Here is a 12395-nt window from a genome sequence, read left to right on the forward strand (position 1 = left end):
TAAATACAGTTACTTTCACACACTAAAGGGTAAAAACAATGTTTGAGCAAAATATATATATATATTTTTTTTTTTACACAACTGCATACTTCAAGGAGTAGGGCATTCAATGAGTTGGTCTGGTGGGAATCCATGATGTCATCGGACTCCCCTTTGCTTAAGGAACAATAAAGGAGCAACAGAGAACAAAAGAAAACCCCCCCCCCCCCCCCCCCACTTGTGCTATGTAATGATTTGCCTGGACAACCTATTGAGATGTGCCTCTTGTTAAGTAAATCAGGAGTTAAATGAGGTGAAAAGGAGACTGGAGTGCCACTTTAAAACTCTGCCACACAGGATCTAACTCACAGCCAGGGCTGTCCGGGCCTATATATCTCAACTAGAGACAAGCTTTGTTGTTGTGTTGGGTGGTTTATATCACCCTAAACAGAAGCCTCCCCGTCACTCCATCTCTGTGAGATGTGTGTATGTTTTATTATGTCTCTGCCCACAGTTTTCTGGGCTAATCACATGAATTGATGCTGTGGAACTTCTACCTTCACTTGCTGTGTTATCTGAGATCAAGCTAGCCCTATCAGCAGTCTGACACTGTTGTGTTTCAGTAGTGAATGCAAGGTGCTGTGGGGAGGAGGAAGGCCCAAGCCTCGGATAACATCTAGAGGGGGCCAGAGTGAAGCTGCATTGCAGTGACTCAACAGGGCCTGAGGGATACAGCCCCTTGCCCTGACAGACAGTAGCAGAGAGGCTAGTGCTAACATGTGCTGCTCACTGATTATATCTCAGCTGACCTGCTTACCATGGCAGACGCTTGAGCTGGGACACTATTTCAGAGTGAAGTAGTCTCAGTCAGTCAGGGTGGTGATAGCAGCACAGTACTCAAGTAGCTTTGAAGCGCGACCCCTGTGTCTTATTTTACAAAACACAACTATTTGTTTTAGATTGTGTGATATGAACAAAGGAAAATGTAGTATTTAGTATTTATTAGGATTCCTATTAGCTGCTGCCAAGGTAGTCCTAAACTAGTCCTAAATATAAAGCATTAAAGGATGTGTGTCTGTACCTGTATGCAGAGTGGCCTTCCCTCCCTGTATGGTAAGGCTGGTGTTCCTCTATGATGTTGTGAATGAGCGGCGAGGAGGGCAGGTGGGTGCGGGCCGGGTGGGGAAGGGTGCCCATGTGGCTGTACATGTCCCAGGAGCGGGCAGGGCCCTGGGCCGGGGCTGGGGACCCTTTCTTCCTCCTAGGCAGAGTGCCGTGGATGGAGACACTGTGGTATCCGGCTGGGGGCAGCTCTGGTACTGCAGGCCTGGAGGTCAGCAGGTCCATGGAGGAGGCCAAGGGACACTGCCTGCTGCCCACGCCCATGTGCATATTCCTGGGCAGACTGGCAAACTTCCCCTCCGCCATCATCCTCAGCTCTGAGAGGAAAGAAAGAGAGAGACACACATCAGAACAGATGGCAGGAGGAGTGGACTGAGGACCTACTTCCACCTAGAGGTTATATAAGGCTGGTTATCGCAGACGACTGTGTTTTCTCCTTGTTGTGACAATATCACAGACATGGTGTCCGGGACAGTAAACAGGTGCTGCTGATGCACAAGATGGGTGGCAACATTTACGTGCGTGTGTACATTTCCTCTTAAGCTGTCAGTATAGTACAGCACAGTGACAATGGCATTGCTACTGGATATGTTAAGATAATGTTATATACATAAGTACATTGAAATGATGCCAATGGCGTAGAGACCACCATCCTTCATTTATCCAAGTCATAGTTCCACTGATGATCACTCCCTCTCCATACAACCTCCCAGAGAGAGAGGAGCAGCAAGGAGCATGGAGACACAACTCCAGGCTATCAGTGAACCACCAGCCAGTCTGACTCTGACAACACAACAGCAGATAGGGATCTCTTGTTCTCTGTCTTCTCCAAAAACATGTTTACCTCAGTTTGGACCACTACGCCTCTAATTGGACAATGAAATAAAGACTCCTTTCTAAGCCGAGAAGCTTTTCTGCTCAGCTTTCTGCTTTTATCTGTTGCCTCCAGCCAACTCCTTAACATGCTTAACAAGCAGAGAAACCAAATTCCCTCCTCGGCAGAGAGGGGATGACGTCACTTGTTGTTGCTGCTGTTTCCTCACCTGCTCCTCGAAGAGCAGCAGCACAGGATTACTCATAACCTGTTTAATTTCCTAAACTTGACATGGCATGTGAAGGGGAGTGAGTGTAAAACAAAATGGTCTGTCAATCATCTCAGGGTTTAGCTGTAATTTAGGTTGTTTGATTATCATACTGTAAGGGGTCAACTGAGGATAAAGCCTGCGGTCTTCATTAAAATGCAATTGTGTGGTGATGGAAGATAAAGAAAACCTTTGGTTAAGACCTCCTGGCACTTTGATCGTTTCTTAAAAAACAGCCTAGACAAGGCTGGTCACCATCCTTCACTGTGTTTTTGCTGGTGCCTTCACTGTGTTTTTGCTGATGCGTTCACTGTGTTTTTACTGGTGCCTTCACTGTGTTTTTGCTGGTGACCAGCCTTCACTGTGTTTAGGAGACTGGTGACTTCACTGCGTTTTGCTGCTGTCTTTGCTGTGTTTTTGCTGGTGCCTTCACTGTGTTTTTGCTGGTGTCTTTGTTGTGTTTTTGCTGGTGCCTTCGCTGTGTTTTTGCTGGTGACCAGTCTTCACTGTGTTTAGGACACTGGTGACTGGCATGGTATGCTGCTGACCAGTCTATTCTGGTATGCTGGTCACCAGCAAAACCAGCATCAAAGTGCTTAATTATTTAAGACTGAACATTACATGTATTATAAGGCCTTACTTTTCAGGTTCTAGTTTTCCCCTAATACAGTAGCCACATCAGGCCTGCAAGACACATCAGGCTGGCTTGCAAATTGATTTTTAATTCCTGTAGGAATCCAGCCAGAATGGGGATATACAACAATTGTAACTTTTTTTCACCCACAATCTGTATTTATAATTACTGCCTGAGTTAGACAGATGAATAATTATCCATCTAAACTGGAACAACCATTTCAGTAACAGGTACAACATGTCCAACTAACAGATTGGATTAGTTTATAAACATGTATGTTATTTATTGTTGTGTAGCATAAGATTTATTAATCAATCAATGTACATGCAAAAACACAAAAAATGGTGAAACAAACAATTCAAAAAATCTAACTGCAGTAGAGAATGCTGGGAAATATGATAATGATGGGCATGGTTTTGCCAGGCCAGCTTGACCAGTTAGACTATTGTGGACCAGCATAGACCGGCATGGTCACTAGCATACCATCATAAACTGGTCACCAGCATCACCAGCTTGACCAGCTGGTCGGCCAACCTAACCAGCTAGACCATGCTGGTCAGACGAGCTTGAAATGTTGCTGTTTTTATCATCAGGGTTTGCTTTACACATTCATGCATGGATGTGAACCTCTGTGTGATTAAAAAAGCAGAGTAGTGCAGAATGCGTGTAAAACAATGGGCGGTGGGTTGAGGGGGCAGCAGTCCTTTAGAAACACCCCCTTGGGGAGGATGGGGACAAGGAGAGGTGGAGAATCCACTGACCCAGACAACAGCTGAATGTGACCACGCACTGACCCTATTAACTAGCGCTATTCAACACACATACACACTGTCACCGTGACCCCAACACACACACACACACACGCACACACACACATACATATACACAACGCCTGGTGCTGCTTTCAGAGCCTTTGTCCTCTTTCTGCTGTGTGAAATGTAATCTGAGCCAGGGCTGGTGTCAGTGTTTCGGTCTGGTATTAACTCTGTGAACTGTCTCTAACTGAGAGGGGGAGATTAAGGCCCTGCTTCACATCCCTAAAATGGTTAATCCTCCCCACAGGGATTGCAGTGCAACCAGATATGTTCTTCTATAGGGAGATGCTTCGCGGTTTAACCCGCTGGCTGAATGCCAGGAGGGCAGCAGAAGGGAGGACTATTCTGTAGCATGGGAGCAATTCCCCACCATCACGGGTACTGCTGACTGACTGACTGACTGATGGGAGAGTACCATAATCTGCCCTGTGATGACAGCACACTTCCAAATACACAGACACACTCATTCCTATCATGCAAATGCAATTAAAATAGTAGTACAACATAGTCCTGCAATTGACGTATGCTAAGATCTCCCTTCTCTCTGTGCTAGGTTTACTCAGCATAGCAGCATCAAGGAGATGATAGAATGCCAGTAGTGTAGACAAAAATGGAGCTACTTATACTGGGAAATAACCATGGTTAACAACAGGTTTCAATCTCAGGAGAATTTAGGGCATTTCAAGGTGAAATTGGATCAGAAACACTTTTAATCCACCTACTGTGTTCCATGTGTATTGTGAGACTAAAGATCAGATCAGAGTACCGGTTTTCACAGAGTGATTCGGTACTGTTAGCTATCCAGAATCAAAAACTCCACTATATATTTTTTGTCTCCCAGAAATTGCTTAACACCTCTAATATCATGTCGATCACATGTCCTGACGTGGATCTCAGATCACCACAGATGTTTATTCCCCTGCTCTATGTCCAGACTCATCATGTGGGCTCAGTCACTGAGCACGTTCCACTTACTCATCATCATCATCAACATCATACCACAGAACAAACACAAATTACAGTCTATGGGGGTGTGGCAAATCACACAACTCACCCAGAGAGGAAGAGGCGAAGCGAGAGGTTTTACTCTGCCCAAAATCTGTCCACGAAAATATTAAAATATTTGTCTTATTAGATCGAATAGAAGTTTTGTAATGGTTAGGTTGTTATGAATACACTGATATACAGTGCATTCAGAAAGTCTTCAGACTACTTGACGTTTTCCACATTTTGTTACGTTACAGCCTTACTCTAAAATTGATTAAAAAAAAAAAAAAATTGTGTGTTTTTCAACAATACCCCATAACTACAAAGCAAAATCAGGTTCTGAGAAATTTTAGCAAAACCGTGGGTTGGTGCCAGGTTTCCTTTGGTTGTGACGTTTGGCATTCAGGCCAAAGAGTTCAATCTTGGTTTCATCAAACCGGAGCATCTTGTTTCTCATGGTCTGAGAGTCCCTTATGTGCCTTTTGGCAAACTCCAAGCGGGCTGTCATGTGCCTTTTACTGAGGAGTGGCTTCCGTCAGGCCACCCTACCATAAAGGCCTGAAATGGTGGAGTGCTGCAGAGATGGTTGTCCTTCTGAAAGGTTCTCCCATCTCCATAAAGAAACTCTGGAGCTCTGTCAGAGTGACCATCGGGTTCTCGGTCACCTCCCTGATCATGGCCCTTCTCCCCTGATTGCTCAGTTTGACCAGAGTCTTGGTGGTTCCAAACTTCTTCCATTTAAGAATGATGGCGGCCACTGTGTTCCTGGGGACCTTCAATAATGCAGAAATGTTTGGTACCCTTCCCCAGATCAGTGCCTTGACACAATCGTGAATCAGAGCTCTACAGACAATTCCTAAGACCTCATGACTTGGTTACGGCTCTGACATGAACTGTCAACTGTGGGACCTTATATAGACAGGTGTGTGCCTTACCAAATCATGTCCAATCAATTGAATCTACCACAGGTGGACTCCAATCAAGTTGTAGAAACATCTCAAATATGACCAATGGAAACAGGATGCACCTGAGCTCTATTTCGAGTCTCATAGCAAAGGGTCTGAATACGTATGTAATTAAGGTATTTCAGTTGAATTTGCTCAAATTTAAAAAATAAGTCAGAATACTTTCCGAATGCACTGTATTTCCATTGTTAGAGCGGTCACTTGACTATCTTGTCAATATAATAAACTATCTTTGACTCAATCAAACACCCGACCTTAACAAACAGCACCCACCTAGTGCTAAGCAGCCATTTTGTGCCAGACCACTCTTCAGTGGCCAGGTGAGGATTCCTATAGAAGCCAGTGAAACTGGTGGGGCTGGGGCTGGGGCAAGGGGTTAATTGGCTGGTGCCTGAGGGCTTAGGGCTGGTCAGTGTATGGAGGCCTGCTGTTGACTTCAGAAAAAGCAGAATGAGAAACCAGCAGTGAGTCAGTGTGGCCAAAACCAGTCACATCTGTTCCCACTCAAGGAATGCTGTTTGATAATTACTTCCCTGCGGTGAGTCTGTTGCACGTGCTGGAAGACAAAGGGTTAACTCTCTCTGGGCTCATTAAGACAACATGAATATTCAATATTCTGATAACATAAATGATTCATGTGAAATACTAGAAGAGGTGACAAGGTTAGGGCTGTTATTTGAACTGAGGTGTGAGTGTAGAAAATCGCAACCGTCCCTCTTCTTTTGTCTATCTCCTTTCTGCCTCATGATGTCACTCTGCTTTACCTCACACTGTTTCACTTCCTTTCTCTCTTTTGTCTGTCTACCTCTCACAAGCACAATGGTCTTTCTCTGGCTCTCTCCATCTCTGTCTCTGTTCTCTCATCACTTTAACTGCTGCCCACTGCTGACATCATCCTATGCATATTTTACTCTCCACACACACACACACACACACACACACACACACACACACACACACACACACACACACACCACACACACACACACACACACACACACACACACACACACACACACACACACACACCCTTTAAAGTTCTGGCTCATGGCACATGTCATTAGCTCATGTCAACAAACACAAATATTGTCTTTATTTTACTGTACTTATAGTAGGAGCATTGTGTCCTGCACTAGTCACACAGCATCTACAAATCTGTTACCTAATCGTGAGCAATGCCAAAATTGGCCTTGATCAGAAAGATATGCGAGTCAAAATGTAAAGGAAATGAAACTATAAACATCAAAACTAAAGCTTATTAGAGAAGTTACTGAAAAGTGGAGGAAGAGAATATTCCAGTGCATTTCAAAACAAACTGGCCAGTATAATCAGAGTTATGTTGTTTTCTCCAGCCTTCCCCCACACTCACTCCTCCATGTGAATCTAGTGAATAATGCAAGTCCCCTTTAATGAATTCAAACCTGCGTTGAGTGGACAAAAGGACAGAGAGGGGCTGTGGGCCACGAGAGTACTCTGCAAAATAAAACCTCTAATACATTTGGCACTATAAGGCTGACTGCTATGCCCATCCAGCTTCTCCCATCCATCCCATATCTGACAATGGAAACAGGCAGTTCTGAGGGAGACAAAACAGTTTGGTCTGCTCTAGTTTAGAATATCAGCCTGTTGTACTCAGTGAACATTTGGGCTGACCATACATCTCTCCCCCCATCAGACCCATCACACCCAGGGCTTTGGGAGTTCTCTCTCCCCGCATTAACGCTGGTCCTCCACTCAGTACACAAATCACAGTGAATCAGGCTGGATACAGGCTCTGAGCTGGCTTTCAGGGTTTCTATAGCAGGGTGTCCAGCTTGCACCGTATCTAGTTTACTGGAAGGAACAGGAAGCTGTGGAGAAAGGATCTGACTTGTGAATAGCTCACATGCCCAATCAGCTGAGGCGTGGAGGCAACAGGCAGTTTCATTTTTGCCTGATTTCCTTTTTCCCTCTTATAATCATACTTTTTTTTAATATAGAAAAACAACACAATTGGATGTTCTAAGTCCACAACAATGTTTCAACCACATCAGGGGACCATTTTTGACGTCTGGGAAGAATCTAATACATTTTGTGCGCACCAGCAATAGACCATTGTTTGGTTAGCAGTGTTTCTGTAGCACTCATGTCATTGCAGAGTTTGCAAAACAAATGGCCACTGGATTGATGCAAAGTTAACATGTAATTGAGAAGGTTTTTGGGAAAACCTTCTTCTGGTTGAGATGGAATCATTAGCATCATCGCTAGCGGCTACACAAAGTGTAGACATACACGTGCACCGCACACACACATAGACAGGGGCATTCCTGTGCCGTTTCACAATGTTGCAGGAAAATACGAATCACTGATACATTTTGTTCGTGACTTATGATTAACTTGGGCAAATTAATGCATTTTCTAATAAGTTCAATAGATTTAGTTGATTTCCTACTACTAAAACCAATACATTTTTAAATATTGTTGAATTCAGTTTTAACGTCTGGATTCCGTCCACATTCTCCGCTACGCAGATTTTATAAGGCCCTACAGCTCCAGCTCTGTCACATGCTGCAGGCCTGGTGCCTCATTACCCAGACAGCCAAGCAGACACACCGGGAAAGCTAATGAGTGGTACAGGAAAACAATGCCACAAATAAAAAATCATGCAGGGAAATGAAGAGGGATAAAATTAACCAGAGGAAACTGATTGAGTGAGGTTGCCCTTCCTCTCTCACCGCAAACTGGAGAGAGTGGATGGGCGGAAAACTGAGGACAAACATGCTTGCACACAGACATTAGCATAAACATACACACACACACACAGCAACGCATTACTGAAGCATCCCCTGGCCAGTCTTTCTCTCCAGATCTCTGAAAAGAACAATGAGCCCAACTGTCACATGACACTTGTTTGGGCCCTTCTTTTGTTGAGAAAGGGGGGGTGTTTGATATTAACTCAGATCTTCCTCTCCTCAGAGAGAGAGAGAGAGAGAGAGAGAGAGAGAGAGAGAGAGAGAGAGAGAGAGAGAGAGAGAGAAACCCGCTGAGTCTCAGTTTATGGGCTGCATGGCTGGTCTGTGTGTGACATATTAATCGCTAGTTATTAAAAGCCCACAGCGGTGGCTGCCACTCCATTCCTCACCAACAAGACCAGCTACTGTCATCTCTCTCCTACACACACAGCATCTTAGGTGGCCAATTTCCCAAGGGAAAAGTCTCAGAAAACAAAGTCCTTGAAAGACATCGATTCAGTAGTTGAAATGCTTATCTTATGATATTGTGTAAAATAAAGAAAAAACGTTTTAGGAAATATTTGTAAAAGATTGACCTTGTTAGTGAGAAAAGGCGGTAAAAACTGAATTGACTGAAGTAATTCTATTAAAAACAATACTGAGAGTTTCCTGTTGTAGTGAAGACGTGTAAAGTCTGAATAAATCAACGTTCTTTGAAGTCGTAAACAAACTAGAGAGATAGATACTGCCCACACCTCTGTAACTCCTATCAGCATTTAGATACAACACCATCACACTCCAACACTCCCTGTGACTTCCATTCAGTATCATTTCCAGAATTCCTTACCTGTCTTTTTAAAGTTGCACTTGTTTTGAAAAAGAGCACAGCCAGAGATTTCCTCCTCACTTTACTTGAGTAGAGTTCCTCCTGAGCTGTAGCACTACAGAGTCCAAGGCATAGTAAAATGACTGACCAGCACAAAGACTCACACAGACAGGCAACAACAAGACCAGCGTGCAGAAACAAATTCCTTCCTCATCTCTCTCTCTCTCGCTCTCGCTCTGGCTTTGTGTCCCTACGCCTCCCACAGTGGCTGTGTTTCCTTCCTATTCCCCTCAGTAGTATGACATCTATCTCTCAATTCAATTCAAGGGGCTTTATTGGCATGGGACACAAAATCAGCAAAAAAAGAAACGTCCTCTCACTGTCAACTGCGTTTATTTTCAGCAAACTTAATGTGTACATATTTGTATGAACATAACAAGGTTCAACAACTGAGACATAAACTGAACAAGTTCCACAGACATGTGACTAACAGAAATGGAAATATGTGTCCCTGAACAAAGGAGGGGTCAAAATCAAAAGTAACAGTCAGTATCTGGTGTGGCCACCAGCTGCATTAAGTACTGCAGTGCATCTCCTCCTCATGGACTGCACCAGATTTGCCAGTTCTTGCTGTGAGATGTTACCCCACTCTTCCACCAAGGCACCTGCAAGTTCCCGGACATTTCTGGGGGGAATGGCCCTAGCCCTCACCCTCCGATCCAACAGGTTCCAGGCGTGCTCAATGGGATTGAGATCTGGGCTCTTCGCTGCCATGGCAGAACACTGACATTCCTGTCTTGCAGGAAATCACTCACAGAACGAGCAGTATGGCTGGTGGCATTGTCATGCTGGAGGGTCATGTCAGGATGAGCCTGCAGGAAGGGTACCACATGAGGGACTGTCTCTTATACACATCTAGATGTGTATAAGAGACAGGCATTGAGATGGCTGCAATGACAACAAGCTCAGTCTGATGATGCTGTGACACACCGCCCCAGACCATGACGGACCCTCCACCTCCAAATCGATCCCGCTCCAGAGTACAGGCCTTGATGTAACGCTCATTCCTTCGACGATAAATGATAAACGAATCCGACCATCACCCCTGGTGAAACAAAACCGCATCTCGTCAGTGAAGAGCACTTTTTGCCAGTCCTGTCTGGTCCAGCGACGGTGGGTTTGTGCCCACAGGCGACGTTGTTGCCGGTGATGTCTGGTGAGGACTTGCCTTACAACAGGCCTACAAGCCCTCAGTCCAGCCTCTCTCAGCCTATTGCGGACAGTCTGAGCACTGATGGAGGGATTGTGCGTTCCTGGTGTAACTCAGGCAGTTTTTGTTGCCATCCTGTACCTGTCCCGCAGGTGTGATATTCGGTTGTTCCGATCCTGTGCAGGTGTTGTTACACGTGGTCTGCCACTGCGAGGACGATCAGCTGTCCATCCTGTCTCCCTGTAGCGCTGTCTTAGGTGTCTCACAGTAGGGACATTGCAATTTATTGCCCTGTTTAGATGGAATTTGTATTTGTGGTCCTGGCGACTGGACCTTTTTTGGAACACCATTATTTTGGTCATACTGAGATTTACTGTCAGGGCTCTGGTCTGGCAGAATCTGTGCCGAAGATCTAGGTGCTGCTGTAGGCCCTCCTTGGTTGGTGACAGAAGCACCAGATCATCAGCAAACAGTAGACATTTGACTTCATATTCTCGTAGGGTGAGGCCGGGTGCTGCAGACTGTTCTAGTGCCCTCGTCAATTCATTGATATATATGTTGAAGAGGGTCGGGCTTAAGCTGCATCCCTGTCTCACCCCACGGCCATGTGGGAAGAAATGTGTGTGTTATTTGCCTATTTTAACTGCACACTTGTTGTTTGTGTACATGGATTTTATAATGTTGTATGTTTTTCCCCCCAACACCATTTTCCATCAATTTGTATAGCAGACCCTCATGCCAAATTGAGTCAAAGGCTTTTTTTCTTAAATCAACAAGGCATGAGAAGACTTTGCCTTTGTTTTGGTTTGTTTGTTTTTCAATTAGGGTGTGCAGGGTGAATACGTGGTCTGTCGTACGATAATTTGGTAAAAAGCCAATTTGACATTTGCTCAGTACATTGTTTTCACTGAAGAAATGTACGAAGTTTCGAAAATGCAGAGAATTTTCCCAAGGTTGCTGTTGATGCATATCCATGGTAGTTATTGGGGTCAAATTTGTCTCCACTTTTGTGGATTGGGGTGATCAGTCCTCTTTCTCTCTGAAACACACACACACACACATGCCCCTGCTCCTCCACACACACCACCCCATAGGGGAGTGATTTACGACTTCCCAGCCACACCCTCTGGGTTGGGTGGAGCCAGCAGAGTTGTCTCCTGACCTCCCCCATCCTCCTTCTCACCCCCCATCCTCCCCCTCACCCCCTATCCTCCCACTGCCCCGCAGCACTGAAAACTTCCCTCTCCTCTTCCCCCCTCTTTCCCTACTTTTCCTCTTTCAGCAAAGCCCAGGATAGAGGACAGAGCAGCCTAACCCTCCCAACAACAACCTTTGTTACTGCCCAGTTTCACTCCACATTATGTCATGGCAGCTAGAAACAAAAAGGTCTAAATAGTGATAAATATCTTTTAATGTTCTTTGAACAAGACGTTACTGTCACTTGTCAATATACAGACAATGCAACAGTGGGCCTATGATGTGCAATCTGGTCACATCTCTGAAAACATTAAAATAATTTGTATACAATTTTAAGGTAGCTAGTATCGTGTCTTGTAACAGAGGAAGTGGTGTTTGTCTTGACTGTGGTACTGAATACACTTTCCCCTGTCTTTGTCCTCTAAATATTCCACATTGTCTTCTAAATATAACACACACCCCAGTGTGTGTGTTTTTGTGTGTGTTCCTTCCTGGCTCACCCTGGCAGAGGACACCAGTGCTGTGGCCCCATGATTGAGAGCACAGGTCAAATCAAATTAAACTTTATTTGTCACATGCGCGGAATACAAGTGTAGACCTTACTGTGAAATGCTTACTACAAGCTCTTAACCAACAGTGCAGTTCAAGAAGAGTTAAGAAAATATTTACCAAATAAACTAAAGTAAAATAATAATAAAAAGTAACACAATAACATAAGAATAATGAGGCTATATACAGGGGGTACCGGTACCGAGTCAGTGTGCGGGGGTACAGGTTAGAGGTAATTTGTACATGTAGGTAGAGGTGAAGTGACTATGCATCGATAATAAACATCGAGTAGCAATAGTGTACAAAACAAATGGGGGG

The 12395-nt window shown here is 44.7% G+C and overlaps 1 protein-coding gene across 4 annotated transcripts in view; it reads right to left on the reverse strand.

Moving 5' to 3' along the window:
• The window catches only part of LOC111972192 (breast cancer anti-estrogen resistance protein 3-like), a 92767-nt gene that overhangs the window by 47962 nt on the left and 32410 nt on the right, over positions 1-12395 (reverse strand). For 3 of the 4 annotated variants that reach the window (XM_023999085.3, XM_023999087.3, XM_023999089.3), the window contains one exon: positions 1061-1418. In XM_023999085.3, the coding sequence (XP_023854853.1) occupies positions 1061-1418 (358 nt within the window). Of the gene's footprint in view, positions 1-1060; positions 1419-9142; positions 9306-12395 lie in introns of those variants that run through there. The other variant, XM_023999088.3, reaches the window with a different exon arrangement.

Source organism: Salvelinus sp. IW2-2015, linkage group LG13 (genome assembly GCF_002910315.2).
Source record: "Salvelinus sp. IW2-2015 linkage group LG13, ASM291031v2, whole genome shotgun sequence".
Lineage (NCBI taxonomy): Eukaryota > Metazoa > Chordata > Actinopteri > Salmoniformes > Salmonidae > Salvelinus > Salvelinus sp. IW2-2015.